The 20,689-nt window shown below is 40.9% G+C and overlaps 1 protein-coding gene across 11 annotated transcripts in view; it reads right to left on the reverse strand.

Moving 5' to 3' along the window:
- Window positions 1-20,689, reverse strand: part of mbnl3 (muscleblind-like splicing regulator 3) — a 31,122-nt gene that overhangs the window by 7,147 nt on the left and 3,286 nt on the right. For 2 of the 11 annotated variants that reach the window (XM_069694440.1, XM_069694439.1), the window contains exons 2-6: window positions 15,262-16,276; window positions 7,791-7,997; window positions 7,033-7,236; window positions 6,700-6,939; window positions 5,427-5,580 (exon numbers count right to left, since the gene is read on the reverse strand). In XM_069694440.1, coding sequence (XP_069550541.1) covers window positions 5,427-5,580; window positions 6,700-6,939; window positions 7,033-7,236; window positions 7,791-7,997; window positions 15,262-15,435 — 979 coding nt within the window. In that variant the 5' untranslated portion in view covers window positions 15,436-16,276. The other 9 variants (XM_069694445.1, XM_069694443.1, XM_069694437.1 and 6 more) reach the window with 8 other exon arrangements.

Below are 20,689 nucleotides of genomic sequence, written 5' to 3' on the forward strand. Positions count from 1 at the left end.
TCTAAATGGAAAAGAAATGTTGTTTCTTTCTGTTCAAAAACCTGGATCATGGTTTTCTAGTTGAACAAATTTTAAAACACTTTTGAAGCTGTTTATTAAAATCATGCCAGTGACAATTAAAGTCAATACTAGTAAACGAATACACTGAATAAAGCCTCATAGTTTAGTAGAGTAGCATTAATCATACATTTCCTCTCCAGGAGTATTTTACTGTGAAGAAAACAACATACTTAGTAAGTTTGGTTCAGCTGAGCATATTATTTAATCTTTACTGAAGTCTAAATATATAACGAGACATTTTTGTTGCTGCTCAAGCACAATGATCCCAATCCCTCTCAGACCTGACTGTTTCTCAAAAACAAAGCTAACCGGCGTCTGTTCTGGATTATTGCATCTAAGTTAGAAATGGGTGAATAAGATGTACCAAAGCGCTGACTGTTGCCTCAGTGAAGTTATATCTTTTAAAAGGCATTCTCTATTTTCAAGTGCCGCAAAAGACTTTGGTAAAAACTGTATATCTGGCTATATTATGTAGTACTGCAGTGAATACTGAAATAAAAAAATAAAAAAAACTACTATATGTTCATAGATTACAAAGAGCCACAGTAAAGACTGACAGACATGAAATGGTTCAACAGCAGAGATTGAGATGAAAACAGTATTTTAAGATTCCTCTCAAAACAAATTGTTTTCGGTTGCTCAACACACAACAGACTGAAAAGTAACGACAGATGAAATGTGAACATAACACGCGTGATGTGGCGTTTTTGTAACTCGATGAAAAAAAGGAAAAAAAAAACACTGACCAGGACTACAGAGCTAAAATAAAAGAGAACTGAAACAAAAGAGCAAACCTGATTCGAGGCGGCAGATTCAGCGAAAGGAACATTGGTGACTGGGGTCGAGGCCGACGAAACAGTGGAAGTGGTGGCACCGTGCATCATGGGAACTTTTATTCAGGCGAGTCAGACGAAAGACAGAGGACGAGGATGCAGGTAGGGAGGAGGAGGAGGGGGCGGAGGGGGGGACAGGAATGATATGGTTACCATGGCAAAATGTGTAGGATCAAAAGTCATGGCAAGTCAAGTCAAGTGATATTGTCAGGATGAATTTGAACAGGTATCAGGACACATGCAAACGAAATAAGAGATAAAGAAAATTACATATTCAATTAGCCGACCCGTTACATAAAATAAAAAACAAAATGCATCGTTCAACAACGAATGGTAGTTAAACAAACAAGGCAATACACAGTCATACAATCTAATCAGACTGGAATATCTGATAATTGTATTCAATGGACGGATAATGTGTATGGAGGGAGCAAATGATCCATAAGGAGAAATTCTTTTTCGGTAATATCACAGCAATAGTTCCTTTTTCAGAAACATATTTTTACTGATATATTTGTGATTCAGTAACAATCTTCCTTTGGCTTTGGATTCAACATGTTCTGTTCTGAGGCCGCTTTGGATGAAGACAACGCTAACATATTGATACAAAATATGAGTACAGGACAAATAGTGCACACAACGCAATCATCCATCCATCTTCCTTTTTCTGACACTAATCCAAGATACACAATCATCTCAGATGATTTGTGGAAACAAATAATAAAACAGTATCACAGTTACAATCAGATGACAGTTTAAAAAAAAAAGCACGATCTGAGAGGAAAAATCTGAATAATAAACTGATATTTGGTTTTTGAATCTTGAGTTATCGAGAAGTGTGTACTGATCATAAAATAGATTTCTTTTTAAAGCTTTTTGTCTTATAAAATGTGTTGACCTTATTTCAATGTAAATTTTAAATGAATGTAGAGCACAAAGTTAGCAAAGTTGCATTGAGAGGTTGAGACTGACACACACACACACACACACACACACACACACACACACACACACACACACACACACACACACACACACACACACACACACACACAGAGTTCCACAATTAAGATCAGCATACTGACACTGTATCTTCCTGTGTGCGTGCTGTGCCTGTAATCATTGATAGTTGTTCCACATTGTCATTACAGAAAAAACACATGAATCTCACGTGTGCAAAACGTACATGTGTATTTTGGAACATTTCATGGTGGGTAGATTCCCATGTGAAAACTTCTTGACATGTTTTTCCCAGGTTCCTCCAATGTGGAAAACATGGGAAACTTGTGTTTTTTCTGTGAGGGTAGACTATCTTAACTAAAACTGTCTCAACATGTTCAGGTGTTATGTGAACCTGAACAACAATGCAACAGCATCAACAGTAGCTACCTTAGCCAACATCTCATTTTCTATGATTTAACTACAATATTCTGAATTTACACCTTCAGTTTTGGGACTATTTCCAACAACCATTTTTTAACAAAACTTCTTAAATAAACAGGGTGCTAACAAAGGGTGCAAAACCTCCAAAATGAGTGTCTATCATATGAATTTCATATTAGTGTTGACCAAATACTGACACTTTCCAGGATGGTGTAAAACTTACAAAACTTGAGGCCTGTTTAGTCACCTTTTCTCTGTGAAAACACTTAAAGCTGACCACTGATATCAAAAGTATGAAAGCAAACAGAAATGTTTCTCAGTAAAGAAACAACTACATCTGCATCAGCGATTTAATATCAGCTCCAATATTTCATCCCGGTACAATAACCTAACCACCAACCATAAAATAAAACTGAGCTGCATCACCAATCAGGCCAGTGAAATAACTGGATCAAACCAGACATTGTTACCGGAGATACACAGCCCGTTAATGACAAGGAAAGACATCCCATCATTAGGAAACTACCTGACAGGTCACACCTTTAAATTTAGTTTTTTAACAGTATTGATATTAGCAATCGTGACTTACTGTAACTGTGATATTTCTACTCATGTTTGTCCTATATGGAGTCGTGTCTAAGAGGAATTTATGTTACTTTCTATGTGACAGACAATTTGGTCCCTTGAATCTGGAATCAATATTCTGAGCTTTTGATTTTATTCAGCCGTTAAAATTTTTTTTGGGGGCCCAAGAGAACTGAGCAGCTGAATCCCCAGTTCGACTTCTGAATTCGTATCTTTGCTGCATGTCATATTCCTGTGCTATCTAAATAAAGGCAAAAAGCTCGTATTTTAATTGTCAGAGCTTTTTTTGGATATAGAACAGAGTGCAAAATCCCCGGTTTTAGTTCGGCTAGATTTGCTCATTTCAATTAATTCCCCCTGCTCTCTCTCGCTCCCTATTTTCTGCCAACTTTTTCACAGAGGAATACAATTTCAAACAAATATTGAAAAGACATAAAAAAAATAAAATTAAAAAAAAATTAAAAAAACCAGTGCCAAATTCCCTTAAGTTAATGAGACTCTGTGGGTATTTAAAAAAAAAAAGCCTAGAGAAATGCATTGAAATCCTAATGGACTGTGGCTTTGAAAAGTTGTGGGCAGTGCTGTAATGCTTGGTTAATTTGTAGTTATTTGGCTAAAACATGCTAACCAGTATGACCATGTTGTCCTCCAATTAACCAATCAGTCATCCAATAACTGTCCACTAACACAAAAAGTATAGTTTATGATCCGTCACATTTTGAACAGACATGAGCATAAAATAAGAAATACATGATGAGAAGAACAGCAAGAGGAGAGCAAACAGAAAAGATTTGCGGTAAAGAAGATGCGATCGGCAGCTGCAAGTTCAGGTTAGTGCAGACAATACAAGAAACATCAAAGCTGTCACAATTAGTCCATATGTGCAACAACAAACAAAGACACACGGAAACCAATTGTTGATAAGTGAGGGAGAGCAAAAAACAATCACTTTCAGATCTCTTTCAACAAAATATATTTTCAAATGTTTTATTTTCTATAAACGTCCCCAGTCGATTGAGGGGGAAAAATTACCCAGAATATCGAGATAGAATAATTATATTTACAAGTTTTGGCCAGAATCTTAATGCAACAATAAGCCATCATTTTATGCTCATTAATTTCATTTCATTAAAATTTCTATTAATTTATGCATTACACACATGAGAAGGATATTAACATATTCAGATAGTTTTCTATACACATAAGGATGATTGCACATTTGCTTTGGACAGCAATGGTTTGCTTTTTTATTTATTCCTGTCGGCACAAGTTGGTGACATTAAAAACGGCAACTTTATGCACTAATCAGGCTTCTGTGTCTTTAACCTGACTGCAAAACTTTGTTAACCCCCCAATTTTTTAGACAGTGGTGGCCCCCCTTAATATTTCAATTTGAATTATCTAAACTGGATTTACTGTATACAGGGTTGGATATCATTAACATTTTGGGGTAATAGTACTAGTACAGATACCTTGCTTTCAATACCAGTTTCCTGAATTATACTTTTTCCCAATTCCATTTTCATAAAATTCATTTTAACATACTAAAAATACACTGTACATTACAATACAAATCTTTAGTTTTCATGCAGTTTGGAGGAACAGAGTATAAACCAGGTTACTTTCTGTGGCCACAATGTACAGATGTCCGCTAAACGCCTCACATGCAGCTGGCCAGGCTGTTCAAAGAGAAGTTATTGCTCTACATTGTGTGTATTTCACTCGCAGACACGTGAATCCAAAAACTTAACTCTCACAACCTACCGTAATCTTTTGATACAAATGTAACACAAGAAAACTCTGATTATCAAATATGAGCAGATTGTATAGTGTCAACATTGCTCAAGCCTACAGCCACTTAGATAGATTGACCACTGGCTTTCTTAAAGAATATATAAATACAAACTTCTGTCACTGGGGCATTGAGTGAGAAACTTACACCATGGATAAGCCGAACGCAGTAACTTCCTGCATCAGTTTCAAATTAAAAGCCCTCTAGCGTTTGATACATGGTCCAACCATACACGAGCTTTTGACCTTGTCTTGTAATACCAAACAACGTCTTTTGCGTCTAGTAAGCATTGACCAATGTGTGATTCTGGTAGTATGTGCGAGTGCACTGATGTGTTTTCCTTAGTATACAAGCACATACACAAACAGATTTCCCAGATCTCCGCTGTCCAATTCAATGGGTTCCAATAACCTGCAGTGCATGCAGCATTTTCACATAATGGCATTCTGATGAGTTTGTTGTCTGTCATTTATTTGCTCATCACAAGTCAAGCAAGAGCGCATCAAATGCAAGCACCACAGCAGAGAGGGGAGGGAAGAATAATGCAGGGTAATAGAAGGAGTAAATATGAAGAGTTACACTGCAGAGGAGCCTTGAACAGAACAGCATGCACACTGTTACCACAAGACCTGCAACTCCTTGTATCCCACAGTATTGCCCAGTCGTCTAACTCTTGCACTTCTGAATCAGGTTCCAAGGGTTCATGAATCCAGTGTCACGCTCACACATATGACAGATTAACACTGGTGTTGCAAACGTGTCCAGAGACTCACCAGTGGGGATAAAGGCTGGTTGCTGGAGCTGCATATTAGCCAGGGCTTGCTGGTAGTGGAACATGCTGGGGTTGAAGACAGTGGCAGCAGCTCCGTTACTCTTTTCTAAGATCGGCCTCTTTGGTAGCTGCTGCATGACCCCTGGAGGCAAACCCTGGCCAGTGAGAGAACCAGAGAAAGAGAAAGAGAGGATATCTTTCAGCACAGTGAACTGCAGGCTACAAAACTCCTCCTTGCAGTATACACAGGAAACACTTTCCCTGCAACAAAAAAATGACATCATCTGGGGACATCTCTGGGTAAATGTAAAGTCATCTGTAAGTACTCTTTAAACTAAACATCCAGTTGATGTGAACGCTTCTTACCACCACAAGAGGGCACTGCGGTATCTAAGATTAGCTGAAGTGATGTAGGACATCCCAGAGGTCAGGCCAAGAGCAAAATGGATTTCTATAATTTCATTGTCTAATGGGGACAGTGCTGAAACATCAAACTGTAGCGGAAGATGACTTACACATATTAGTGCAACATAGATATAAAACTTTAACACAGAGCACATCATTGTAGGATATGATGCCAGACTGATGCAGGAATACACTTTTAATTATACTCCCTGATTTATCTCAGATAAATACATTAAAATGTGATCCATTTACGACTGTACAATAATAGAAGATATTCAGCACTTCAATAGCATGCAGAAAAACAATATGATTTCCAGAAATATATCTTGTTTCTAATTCATTTCATTTTACTATTTTGTATTTTTCTCAGTACTTCTTGTTTTTTCTGCATCAGCACTGCAGATTAACCTGGTTATTGTACAGGTGCTCAAAATGCTAACTTTAGCACCTGCAGCTTGCTTCACTGAAAGTACAGGCTCAGGAAAAGTAGCAGGTATTCATGAAAAACATAATCCCCAGACTATATTATCACATTTGAGGCTGGCTGTGGGATTCTGTGATCGCCTGATCCCTCAGTGCATCAGTAAACAATATGCCAGGTACGGAACAAGAACATCTACTATTTCAGTGGCAGTGTTTGTTGAGCAGATATGCTGAAAGTTGACTTGTGACTTCTAAAAGATGAGTACTGGCTTACACCCGTGTTTTCTTCTGTTTTCTCTGGTTGTATATAGCATAGAAAAACTACTACTAAAATGTCCAGCCCTTGACTAATGTTTATATTTGGTAAAAAGAACCCAGAGCTCTCCTCTACTTGCCCCTTGTATTTGTCCCTAGTATTTGTCCCTATCATGGCACAGAGGACTCACCAAGGCTGCAGACGCTGTGTTTTGACTGGCTTGGTGCTGGGCAGCCTTGATCCTGGCCTGCAGGTGAGCCGGGGGATGGAAGTACTTGCACTTGTCTCTGCTGCAGCGGCCTTTAATGTAGTCCATGCAGACGATGACTGAGTTCTCGCTGCAGTCCACCATGCCAGCCTCCAGGGGGTGAGCATAGCGGCAGTCGCTCTCACCTCGTGTGCAGTTACCACGCTGGAATTCTCGACAAACCTGTCAGGGCCAGCAGGAGCACTGATCAACATTTACCTTTCATCATACTTTGGCCAAACATAGAAACACAACAACTGCACACAGTTTGCATACCTCCAGCTTGTCTGTGCGCACATGTTTTTGTGCGGAGGTGCCATTGCCCATGGATGCCAGGCCGGTTGGACTCCCAGGGACCAGCATGGGAGTGTTGGGAAGCAGCTCAGGCATCAAGCCTATGGCCGGGCCCATGTGGCTCAGATATGGACTGAATGCCATACTGGGACTCGTGGCCATGGAGGGCGTCACTGGGAATGTTGTCTGAGAGAGGAAGAGAACCAGAGAAACAAGAGAGAAACAATTTATTGCAGGGCTATCTCTGGATTCAGGAGATTTGCTGGTAACATTACCAGCGCTGTGGGTTTTGGCAGCAATAAGAACAACACATTTACCTACAGCTGTGCTACTCCTTTAAACATTAAAAAAAACCATTGGCATCGATAATACGCAAAAGCTTTTGTATGTTGCTTGCTATTCAGTGAATTTCCTTCTATAAAGTTAAAGAAGACTTAGAGTGTATTTCAAAGCCACCATCCCTGTTGCTGAATATAACTGCATGGCATCATATTCTACTGTATGTAACTGGCTTTTATATGTAAATAATAGAAGAATACTCTTTTTTATTCCCTATTTTTTCTTTTTTTAAGGAAAGAAGATAACATGATGTGCTGGAATAACTAGCAGCACGTAATGCCAGTCAAATACTATTCTGTAATAAAATAAAATAGCTGTCTCCTTGTGTCTGACTTATTGCATCATACACAGTACATTAATAGTGGTATTTTGATCAATATAAGACATTTCTTCAAACACACTGCTTCAACTGGAGAGTGGTAGTTCTGGTACGGGCTGCTCACTATGGGCTGCAGTTGTGCTCCAGGCAGCATGAACTGCATCTGTTGAGCCAACATGGCTGCTGCGGCCTTTTGTTGGATCAGGTTGTTCCTCCCGTTAATCTCCAGTTGGGTTTTCAGGTGCGGAGGTGGGTGCAGGTATTTACAGTTCTCTCGTGAGCAGCGCCCCTGAGGAGATGAGGGTGAGAGCAGGCAGATAGTGTGACACTTAACAGGGAGATGAGAATAATGTGACTGAGAAACTACATCGAACAGGAGAGTGTCATGATCCAGGCAACAAAGATCGGAGAACTGTCCAACACCAAAGATTAAAATCCTCCATTATTGCAGCAACGGATCTAAGTATAGCAAGAGGACTCATCCATATATTCAAGTACAATTTGTTAAACTAAACATTGAGGATCAAGTGCATTTTCAGACCAGTCTAAGAAATATGTCTTGTTAATTCTGGTCAAATTAAGTACTAATGAAGCCCCAAAAGAGCTTACGCTGCATAATTCATGAGAAATGTGCAACCGCTTCCTAAAAGAGCTCAGATCTGAGAAGAACAGACATGACGAAATGTAACTGGCACTCATTCAAAGGTGTTTCTTATACATATATAAAATTAAAATAATATGTTTAAAAAATAAAAGTTGTTCACTTAGTTTCAGTCAAAGTCTACAATTTATTTTCATACCATTAGTGAATCATTTTCAAAGCAGTGTGAAATGACATGTGACGTATTTGAGCTGTATTTGGATTTGTCCACAGTGGCACGGCAGGAAAATAAATCCCAGTGACAAGAGATAAAGCTGGAGGGTGAAAACATATGCTCAGCTCTCACCATCCTGGACGACAGGTTCTGTATCTCCACCTGGAAGATTTCAATCCAAAGAGCAACCTACTTAAAAACCCCAAAAAGTACACGCGTATGACTGACTGCAGCACATGCACTGATGGTGTATTGTTTAGAGGGCAGGGTTACATAGAAGATTCCTTTATATTATCATGATAAAAATAAGATATATTATTGAAATACAACAATATGACAGGTTTGCAAAGGACTGAAAGCATCATTATTTTATTTTTTTGAAGACCACTTTTTTGTTAAGAATGATTAGTGTTTGAGTAAACTGTATAATACTGAAAATACATGACGTATATGCATACCAGTTTTATGAAGTATACTTGGGAAATGAATCGCTAATTAATCATAACTTTGTGATTGTTATCTTTATTACTTTATGTGCATATTACTTTATTATCACCACAGGAGGTCAGAAATATCATTTTAAAGGATATGTACAAACAGGGGGAGGTTTTTTGACATGAGGTTTTATAAATAAATCATACAAAGACATGTTTCTGATGGAATAATGTGCTCAAATAACTGCAATTTATCATCAAAAATACCTGCTCTAACATGACTTTGCTAGATAGGATAATCGATTGAACACTGAGCAATACTATTACTATTGATTAACAAATGCAACATGTGACATGTTGGGTAAACAGCCAGTGCTGTGTTGGTGTGTTTATGTGCAGTCAAAGCTTCTCTTTTTGTATCTGAACACAAAGCTTCATTCAACACATGCAGACTTAAACAATGGCAGCAGACAGTTTGTATGACCATAACCTCATACAGTGATGCAAAGTAGATGCTGTTTATAATAAAAATGAATGAAACATGAAGAAATAGTCGTAAAAACCTTTTCCAGAGGTCAGACAGCTCAGCAATATTTTGATTATAAATTAAAGTGATTATCGAGTTAGCTGAAAAATGCAGAACACCAACTGCAGCTTTTTATCTGATGACACTACAACTCTCTGACTTTACCTAAAAATGTAAGAACTGGCACTTGGTCAAATCTGTAATAGATGCTATGTCTTCATGGCAGCTAATATTGATAATGTCATCCAGAAAATATGGGGATTTTTTTTTTCTTCCAAATAATCACCTCAGAAAACTTTTAAAATTCTTTATCAAAAATTTCCCAGAGACCAAAATAAACAGCTTTCAGCTGAAAGTTATAGTGTGGGACTTCTACATATAAGTGAACTTCTGATTTAACCCATCACTGCCAGGTAGCTCTCTCTGTATGTCACTAGTGTTTAAATCTGGTGTCTGGTGAGACCTTCCTGCCCTGGCTAGATGAATGCATATTTTGTATGGGCAGAGGATGTTCACCAGAGACTTTCACCGGCCAAGCTGGATAACTTCTGGTTTAACCCTATATGCTAATTTAATTGGGGATAAAATAATTCCATCACCCAGCTCTTCAAGACTTTCCAAATGTTATCGGACTGCTTGGATAAAATTCTGAAAGTGAAGCGAGTCATTTCAAGGAGGTTATAGTGCTTAAAACTATTTATTCACTATTTCATAGCAGTGGCTTTTGGAACAGATTAGGCTACGACTAGGCCTCTGATGTAAGCATGTGTCAGTACTTTAATTACTCTGACTGGCAGAAGGGGGAGACAACAGTTCCGCACTGAAGGTTTAACAGTTCAAGTTTTAATAGCTCATCAGAAATTCTGTTTGTTATTAAGTTTAAATCCATAAAATATGAAAAAAAAAAAAAAAAAAAAAAAGGTTTTCCATGTTGCTTGAAAAATGACTTCAATAATAAAATAAAATAGATACCAATTCATTTTCTAATTTGTTGATCAACTAATTAATCATTTCAGGACTATATATTTTACATACTAACTCTGGCCACAAATTGTTTTGATCAGAAATAATTCTTTATACTTAATATTTTTGGTTTCCTGACAAACTCTCGATTACATTTTGATCCATTTATCTAAAAGCAATTCATTTTGCCCCAGAATGTCATTTAAGTGTCCTTCGTCCCTGCCAGACTGTAGGGAAGGTGAAGATGGTGCTGCAGGAACACTGCAGGTCAACGCACGCTCAGAGGAGAAACTGCAGTCTCCATTAAACCCCTGGGCCGACAGCAGCTGCCTGCCCCTGCAGATGAGCTGTTAACCTGCTAAACTACCTCCACTGAGCGTCAGTCGCATGCTCTGTCATTAAACCACACCCACACAATGCATTAGATGATCCTGTCAATGCTGCACAACTGACAGAGCACTAAAGCAAAGGAAAACAAAAAAAAATAGTCTGAGAAGAAACTGACGTCATGGTGCAGAGACTCTGACGGTGATGGATGATGTCGAGCTGAGATGAGGACGCATAAAAAAGGGATCAGCAGCAGGAGAGCAATATTAGACGAGAGGAAACCGCAGTGTCTCTTATATCCGCATCCACTCGCACGACCTCACACAGCGGACAAAAAGCATACAAACATGCAGCGTCTGAAAAATGGTCAGGATGATACATGGATGAACACAAACATACTCGCCTACACTGGAGATGAAAACAAGCTTTGTGTCAGCTGTGTGTTTCGGGACGAGTCTGTAATAAAGAGTCCCAGGAGCCCAGTTCTCCTGCTCCAACTCAAGGGGGAAGGGATCCTATTAATAAATCTAATGGTGGACTTTGTCCATTGTGTGCATCAAAACAAAACTTGGACTAATCATGAACATGGACACAGATGTAAAACCTTTCAAATCTGGGGTACAGAAGGAGGCCAATGAAAAGCAATGCTGAGGAGAGCATTGGGTCAGGAATCTCCTTTTGGTAGCCATAGCAACACACTATGCAACAACCAGGTAAGTCCCTGTTCGTACAGTGGTGTGGCGTTGATGCATTCAGCGAGAAGAGATGGCTGGGACATCGATAAAGAGAATTCTTCACAGATCTATTGTTGCATGCATTTTTAGAGCTGCATTAACTCCCATGTCAACATATGACAACTGGCTGTTTTTGAAAGAGTCAGAACGCTCAAGTTTGAACTCACTCTTATATGTGATGATGAAGAATAATCAATAGACTGATTGACACAAGTTTAAGTCTTAGTCATGCTATCGGCATGACTGTAGGAATGACAGTACCAGTCATTTCGTAAGATATCTCAACAACTGTTGCATAGGTTGTCATGAAATTTAATTGAAAAGAATTGGTCGTTCCAGCCTCTAAAATGCCAAGATTATCCGTTTCCCTCGGATAAATTGAGTAAATTTGGGTGCAAAATTGTTGTTTGGACAAACGATGGTCTTTTGCTGTCATTTTATTGACCAAAAGAAAAGAAAAATCAATGAATCTACAAAGACTCGAATGGATAAATCTATTAATATTAGAGTATTGTTAGTTGAAGCCATACAATGCTGTCATTCTTGGGTAACACTCCTATTGAAACTACTGTATGTTGTAAAATAGGATGGTGGGCAGATGTGATGTTCACACTAATCATTTGAGAGGACAGCTGCACTCCAGTTAACAAGGTAAAAAGAACTAAGCGGCAAGCTCCCCTGTCCCCTCCCCTGCAGCAGGTTCAGACCGACCAGACAGAGCTAATGGAGGAGCAACAGGGAATGACAGCAGTCGGCTCGGACCGGCATGGAGATGCCAGATATGGGAGGGACGGTGAGAAGGGGAAGCCATTAGCAGATAAATCCATAAAATTAACAAAGGAGGGAGGGATGGGCAGGGAGCAGGAGGAGGGAGTGATGCTTCAGAGCGGTTCTGTTGGGAACAGAGCGTGGTGCTTCTTTGGTTTTTCTAATCAGTCCACCAAAAGCAACGGTTGTCAGCTGAGTATAATCCTGAGCTTCAATGAGAACAGAGGCACTGTTGTAAAGAGGTGGTTGCTGACATATTGTGCCGCCACCACAGCCCTGCTGCCAGCCCTGATGAAGAAACCGTTTTGACCTTCAACTGTCACCAACTTCAGTTCGCTCTCAAACTAACAACATGACCCTGAGGCTTCAAACAGCTAAACGTGGCCTTTAAAGAGTCTACACTGCCTCTGGTACAAAGCAGCTTGCCTCTTTCTCTTTCTTTCAATGCAACCAGTACAGAGCCAGGCTGTTGCTCTGTGCTAAAAACAGCCGTGCCACTCAGGAAGATCAAACTATCCAATGGATACGCACTCCTGTGCTGTTGCTAGGCCCCCTCTCTCTGTCTCTCCTCTCCATCTCCCCCCTGCTCTGGAGGACATAACACAGAAAAATGGCTGAATAATAAATCCTAACTCAATAAACCAGGAGACAGCAGCTGCACTCAGACAGAAAGCCCCTTGTCTGGGTCTCACTTTTTCGTGGCAGGAAAGCTGAGGAGCAACATTTCCCACAAACACACATGAATCAAGACGCATACACACACGCCGACACAGCAACAGTCTGTTTTTGATTTTAGCATAATTGGCCATTGATAGTTGGAGCTCCTCTAAAATACAGTAAAGCGTCAACACTTCTCAGAGTGCTTTTCTACTAAGTGTCAGCAGTGCTAGTGTTGTGCTTCTGTGGTGAAGGAGAGAGGATGAGAGTCAGGAGAGCAGCTGCAGTCATGTTGAAGCAACATGACCGACTAGCCCATATCAGTGTGGTGCATGAAACGGACCATCAGCAGAGAGGCTTTACGATAAATTACGCCTCAGTCAAATGGAAACAATAAAGCCATATTTCCACTGCTGGAACCAGCTCGGCTCAACTTTGTTTTTGTTTTTTTCCATTCGGCAACAGTTGTAAATAGTACCTGGTACTATTTCTGGTATCACCTCCGTCAAGGTTCCGAACAAGTTGAGCTGATACTAAAAGGTGCGGTGAAAACCCTGCAGACAACTGATTAAGCAGAGAGAATCGTGACAATCACTGCGTCACTGCGTCAATGACACCGGACATCCTGTTCATTCACTGGACTGGTTGATTAATGGCAACCTGCAGAACCCCGCTGTGGTCCAATGAGATGCAGATGTTCTTCTGTTAGGTTGCCAATGAAAGGATCCACTAAGCGAGTGTGTGTGTGTGTGTGTGTGTGTGTGTGTGTGTGTGTGTGTGTGTGTGTGTGTGTGTGTGTGTGTGTGTGTGTGTGTGTGTGTGTGTGTGTGTGTGTGTGTGTGTGTGTGTGTGTTGTTGAAGATGACGTCAGGGTACTTACTAATGTGGTGTCGCCATAGTAATGATGCTGCATTGAGGGGGCATCAAAATGAAATCCAGAATAGTACCTGGTACCTAAAGCGAGTTGAGTCGAGTGGAGTAGAGCTGGTACCCGCAGTTGAAAAGGGGCTTAAACATCTTGTTAACCAGAAGACACTGTTTTAAGAATCTGTGTTACCATATGTCAGTTTGACTGGTTTAAAAAACTGTTGGGCAATATCATGATTGATACTATGGCCACTGAAAATACTTGATTCTGATTGGCTGTGTGGAATAATGTTTAGTAATCAGACAGTATAACCAGATCCCTATGATCTACATGTTTGATTTCAGCTCTGTGTGGCAGGTTTAAATTATAAAGACAGGTACAAACTAAAAAATACCACGAATAAAAAACAGCTAAACAGCAGCACTGCGAGAGCCATGCAAATGAAATTTCGGATTTGCTTAATATCTGTGTGAAGCTGAATAAGCCATGCAACTTCAGATCAGTCCACATTCATTTTGAAATCCGATGACAAAAAACAACTTCATTTAGTAATTTTCAGTTTAAAATTGAAAATCCGGTTAACACTCCAGTGTCAAACGAAACCAGACACAAATGGGCTTACCAAAATCAAGTGATTTTGGTATTTTCAGGTAAAAAATTAGATGCTTTTTTTTTCCTGTTTGATTTCAGATTTCAAAACTGAGGCGGTCTAAAGAAGGAAACAGGGATTCTGGAGGAAAGAGAGGACTTTTGACATGACTTTAGCTGTTCCATGGAGGTAATTAGATCCCTTAATCCATTACAATCATGGAACTGACTCATATTCCCTCCCTTCTTACAGACATTTCCTGTCAATCACAGTACACGGTAAGACTCACATTAAATTTTGATATGTGCTGTAGCATCATATATATATATATATATATATATGCACAGTATATCACTATCATGAAACTGCCTGAATTGTGTATATATCACCCACCCTACCAATAAACACAAAATAATGATGAATATCAATATAATTCACAGAATCACAAAGAGATAAGGATGAAATTAGAAATATTCTAACAAATATAGCACAAAAAATTCAAAGTATTTGTAAAAAGAGAGAATCTGCTGACATAATTTGCAAGGTTTCAACCATTATTTAGGTGAGGGTGGAAGCCACCTTCACCTCTATATGATATAAATATATGGTCTTTTTTGTGTAAAAAAAACAACAACATTTGTATTCTCCCTACAGGTGGTCTACCTCACCTAAGACACTACCTACAACTCTGGTTTGTGTGTATCTGGGGATGTGTGTGTAAGAGTCCACAAGCTAGCATGACCTTAACTACATTATACTACACAGAGCCAGAGGGCATCAACAACCCTGACACGGGCCATAATGAACGCCTGGAAATAAACAAGCTGTTTTACAGCAGGGACTGATGTGTGTAATGTCTGCTGCATTGTTACCTTGAGTGAATCAAAGCAGGCGATGACTCGGCCATTCTCCACATGGCAGCTCCGGGAGGGATGTGCAAACTTACATTCGGCGTCAGACCGTGAGCAGGTGCCTCTCTGAAACTCACGACACACTTCCAAGGTCAGCCATTTGGTGTCTCGCCCCATGGTCATGCTGACAGCCATCGGAGACGTTCACAAACACTGAGCTGCGGTGGGGCCAATGGACGGAAAACTGTCTGATGAGAGCAGGGGTGACTAATGGTGATTCAAGAAAAAAAAAAAATCCCCAGCAAAACACAGAGGAAATAGAAGCAAAAATATTTTAGTTTTTCCCTCAGTGCAAATAGGCAGCAAGTCCTTTTGGTTGGTGTATTTTGGAGGATATTTATCAGTTGTTCCTGGGAAAAGTGGCAGCTGAAGTTTCACTAGGGTGAGATAGGGGGGGTTGAGTGTGAGCAGAGGCCAGCTCTGTCTCAAAAAACAAGAAAAAAAGGAAACTACTCTGAGGACATCACTCTGGCATGCTTGGATATGTCGGTGAGAGTCTGTGCATTCACCTGTATCAACTGACACCTATTGTAAGTCACCGTTACATTCACGTCAACATGGCCGAGGCTGAGGCAGGAGTTCAAACTCAGGTTTACTCTTCTTGTATTTGGGAAGCCTGACGGAGAAAAGATTTCAAGCAGAGCCTTACACTGTATTGTCCTTGCAATGATTAGTCGAGGTGGCGGCTCAGCTCAGGGTATGCCGGGAAAGCAGCCCAGCAACGTGGGATGGATGACTCTGTGGCTGTCAGGATAAAATATAGCCTCCATTCAAGGCCAAACACACACTGAGCCCTGTCCTGCTGTAATCCAGCAGACTCGGCAGACGAACCCTCGCAGTAGGCACTTTGGAGTTCCACTTCCTCCTCTTACTTCAGTCTCTTTCTCATCCCTCCTTCACCGTTCTCTATTCTTCTGTTGTCATCCTCCTCACTGACCTCTCTGCTGCATGTCCTTGCTTGTTGTCTTGATGTTGACTGTAAAAACAGAAAAACAAACACTAATTTGAGGCATGAACAAAACGGCAGCCTGTTGAAGAGAAAATGTTGTTAATGTAAAGCCACAACCTCGCGGAGAGCTTGTTTAAACGGAGGGCGATGAGGACCACGAGGCAGCAGGGTGAAAGCAAAAGAGCCAAAGAGAAGAAAGCGAGGGCAAACAAATAGGGGAGCAGAGCATACAGGAGGGAGGGAGGCAGCAATGAACAGGAAAGGGCAAGCTATGTCTTGATTAAGTGATACAAAAAGAGAGAGGGGGGGGGGGAGAGAGAGAGAGCGAGAGAGAGAGGGGATGGAGAGAGAGGGGATGGAGGGAGATTGCAGGCAGGACAGAGACGTCACTTCAGCTCCCGTGAGCTCCGCAGAGCAGAAACTAATGGACTAACTTGACATGAATCATGCTGCAATTTACAGTGAAAAGTGGTGTCCTTGAAGTGGCACGGGCTGGCATGTGTGGTCGACACAGATGATTCCTAGACAGCTATTAATGTTAAGGGAAGAGGCAGGAAAAGGAGAGACAGGGCAGAAAGGGAAGGGGCAGTTCCTCACAACTGCAGCTGCTGTGCTCAATGCAAAGCAACTGCCAATCAGACAGCCCATTACAGGCAGGCCGGGCACGTCATTGACCAATGACGGAGCATTTTAAAAATGCAGCTCCTCCCTTCACAGAGCCTGTCCTTGTTCCTCGCTTTTTTCACTGGTACAAGCACAGTCATGGCTGAGCCACATGCTAATATTCAAACTGAAAACAGCTCTGAGCTGACTCCGAACAGCTTTGTCTGCTCACGGACGTGGAAGAGTAAGGTGTGTAGACTATACTGCAGTATGATGCAAGGATGATGCATGCAGCCTGCTGTGCGGCTCTCTTAGGGAACATAGTGATGTGTCCGGTCACTAGGTGAATACAGATAATAATCGGTAAGGTGACACACAGTGAAGAAACACGATTTCACTTCCGAGGAGAAGGCAAAGTCCGAACTGCATTTTGGACTTTGGAACTGAAGAGAAAGGAAGACAGCTGCTGTATAAAACCTGAGGCTACAGCACCACAACAATGCAGAAAGTGAATAAACAATAGGCAAGATGCATTATGAGGAAGAGTGCAAAAAATAGGAGGAGGAGGAGAGGGCGTTGGAGCCGATATTATCAGTCCCTGCCTCTGATGGCGGCAGACACAGACGGAGGAAGCAACGGGAGGGAGAGTGTGAGGGAAGGAGTGTGTGTGTGTGTGTGTGTGTGTGTGTGTGTGTGTGTGTGTGTGTGTGTGTGTGTGTGTGTGTGTGTGTGTGTGTGTGTGTGTGTGTGTGTGTGTGTGTGTGTGTGTGTGTGTGTGTGTGTGCGCGCGCGTGCGTGTGAGAGCATGCAGATACACAGCCCAGAAGGAGAACACTGCAGTGGAGTGGGAGAAGGAGGGATAAGGAGGAGGTGGGAACTGAATTGATACACCCACCTTCAAACACAAGAACAAAGGCACATCCCAGCCAAAATAATGAGGCAGAAATGAGAGATGAGCAGGTACAGCCGTTGCTTTGCTTGCTTAACCATTATGCTCGTCTGTGCCTCCTCCTCCTCCTCGCAGCCTACCTCCAGATCGATAGAAACTTTTCTCAGGGGGACAAGACAAGCACTCCTGCAGCTTTGCCTGTCCTGCATTCAGGTCCACGTCAGTGTCAAGTGCCTTTGCTTACGCACAACCTGACGATGCAGCTCAGCAATATGCAACCCACATCATCAAAATGCTCCTCAGCAACGCTCCTCACTTCCTCTCCTCGCTCTCGCCACACCAGACACCAAATGGCGCACAGTTGCCATTACAACCATTCTTGGAAAGCTGCGCAGCAATACTGGCCCTCCTCCAAAGCCATCCGAGTTTATACTGCACCCGGTACCTCTGAATATTCACAAGAATAACCTTTTCTTGGCTCTTATGAGCTGCTGGAACAGCTGCCTTCCAGAAGATTCCCCCTCCCAAAAATGATTCCAACTGTTTAACCAAGCCTTTCCTTCTTAGCTTTGCCTTTGGCCTCTATTGGGGCCTTCACAGATACTGGAAGACAATGGGGACAGTTAAAAATAGAGAAATCATGCCATGGAATAATATGTAAGTAGGTTAAATTTGACTTGCCCACTTGGGGGTTGTGTTTGTTACAATAGGTTCTTGAGCAGACAGAATGATCTCTGGGAGCTTTCAGTAAACTAGTCGACTCGATATTTTACATCAGGAGACAAGTTTTATTTAACAGTTACTCATAAGTGGGTGTCGCAATGATATCCCTGAATGCAGAAATGTAAGAAAATGGAAAAAGACGGATTACTGTCATTGTATACTCGAAGTACAACAGCCTCTACTTGTACAATGGTGCTTTGAGCAACATGCTAACATTAGCATTGCTCTACATGATTTAATACTGGTGAAAATTATTTATCACCAAAGTGATTATAATCAATTCTGAAGAAGATAAGAATGGCTGTACCAAATTTAATGGCAATATATTCAAGATTTGTCACATTAACTAAAATCCAAAAATTTCCAACTCAATTCTGTGCAAAATAAGATAAAATCCATCAAACAGTTGTTAAGATATAACAGTCTGGACAAACGTGGACTGGCCAGCTAAGAGACCACTAAAAGGCAGTCACATCGCCAAGAGTTTTGATTGACTCCATAGTCTACGTACACCATTGGACTACTCTACACATTCTTCAGACTGATAAAACCGCCCAGGTATATTGCCATCTTTATACAACTCTAACTCGGTTTCAAAATGCAACTCAAGTTTCCCATCATTCACCGTTCAAAACAAAAACATACAGATGGCCGTGTCTTCAAAAATGTCAAAAAACAAAGCTAGACACAAAACAGCCGCATGGATTGTCTGCATTAAGCAAAGTATGTTTACTCACTTCTATTTCTTTTTTAAGCTATAATACTCTTTGGAAATTAAGCTTATTCAATTTGAAATGAAGTATTTTAAGGCTATAGCTGCCAGACAGCACAACATTACAGACCACAGCATCGATCTCACATGAGGAAGAGGCCAGAAGATACAGGAACAGAACATACAGCAAATAAATGAGAGGCAAATGAGGTGAAAGGATTGAGTGAGAAAAAAAGAAAGGAAACTCTGACTTTAAATGGAATTATAGCTCAATATTGATCGAGAGACATGGGCTTGATGCTGCATTATGGTGCAGTGTGGCCCAATAAGGTTGTGCCATATCATATTGTACACAATATTATCTGTATAGTTTTAGTATCGTGATAAAGGCGATACTCTGGCGTAACGACATCAAACTGTTACGCAGTATAATGGTATGATGTATGCTACGTACAATCTATACTCAACCCAAACTACACAGCAACAACAAGCATAGCTGGAGGCAGCTATATCTTATAGGGAATATGAAACCCCCTCTGAGATACTGTTGTTTACAAACTAAAGAACCAGCAGAGATCATCCGTGTTCGCCCACCCCGACAGCCTACGCACCACAGCCATCTCAGTGTTGTCCACTGATGAATGAATTAAAGCTCTGAAGTAAGAACAAAATACAGTCTATATAACAGAGCATGATAAGCTTTAGCTACACTGCAAGGACACTAAATAAACAAGAATGTGTCATTTAATCCTATAATAATCACAGTTTTATTTAATGATAACAAAATGAGTAGTTTCAGCTCAAATGCGTGGACTTATTTGGAAATAGCTCCAAAATGCTCCACTGAATTCACACTTTATTGTAAGACAGCTGCATTAAAGTGTACATTTTGTACAGAAATAACCTACTGAACTTGTGCGACCTTTATAATGCAGCATAAACAGACGTATGCAGAATGCGGCACAGTGAATAAATACAGCGTGCCCTAGTTACAACGGGCCTTATGCTGCTGCTTGTCCTCCAGGCGTCTGCAGTGAGGCAAGGAGCTCCAGCAGTCAGTAGGTGGGGGTCAACATGTAGGTGGAACTGGACTGGGGGAAGTATAAGGAGGATAGATGAGCGTGTCTGCTGTTGACTCCAGCGCACTGCGTACCTCATGAAACACAGTGCACCAAAGGGCCACCGACAGCGTAACCTTCACCGGATCTCTGACGTCTGCAATATGGCTGGTGTGTAGGCTGGGTGTCATCTGGACAGACAGCCCTGCACCTGGTTGCCTCACACTGATAGGCAGCCCTATATCATATAAAACATTCAGACGTGCATGACATGCACAAGGACGGAGACACATAAGTATTTAAGGGGGAAAAAAAACATCCCCCTTGCTATATTCTTTTGTATGATAATACAAAATACCTATATAATAATATAGGTGAGGGAGCGTGTTAAAGGTGGAGTAAGCGATTCTAATCCAATACACTTAATGTCAAATTCAGCAAATATCTTCTTACAG

Source organism: Brachyistius frenatus, unplaced genomic scaffold (assembly GCF_029030835.1).
Source record: "Brachyistius frenatus isolate BFR_SWC_R1_liver_20210118 unplaced genomic scaffold, ASM2903083v1 Contig_17, whole genome shotgun sequence".
In the NCBI taxonomy this organism is placed as follows: Eukaryota; Metazoa; Chordata; class Actinopteri; family Embiotocidae; genus Brachyistius; species Brachyistius frenatus.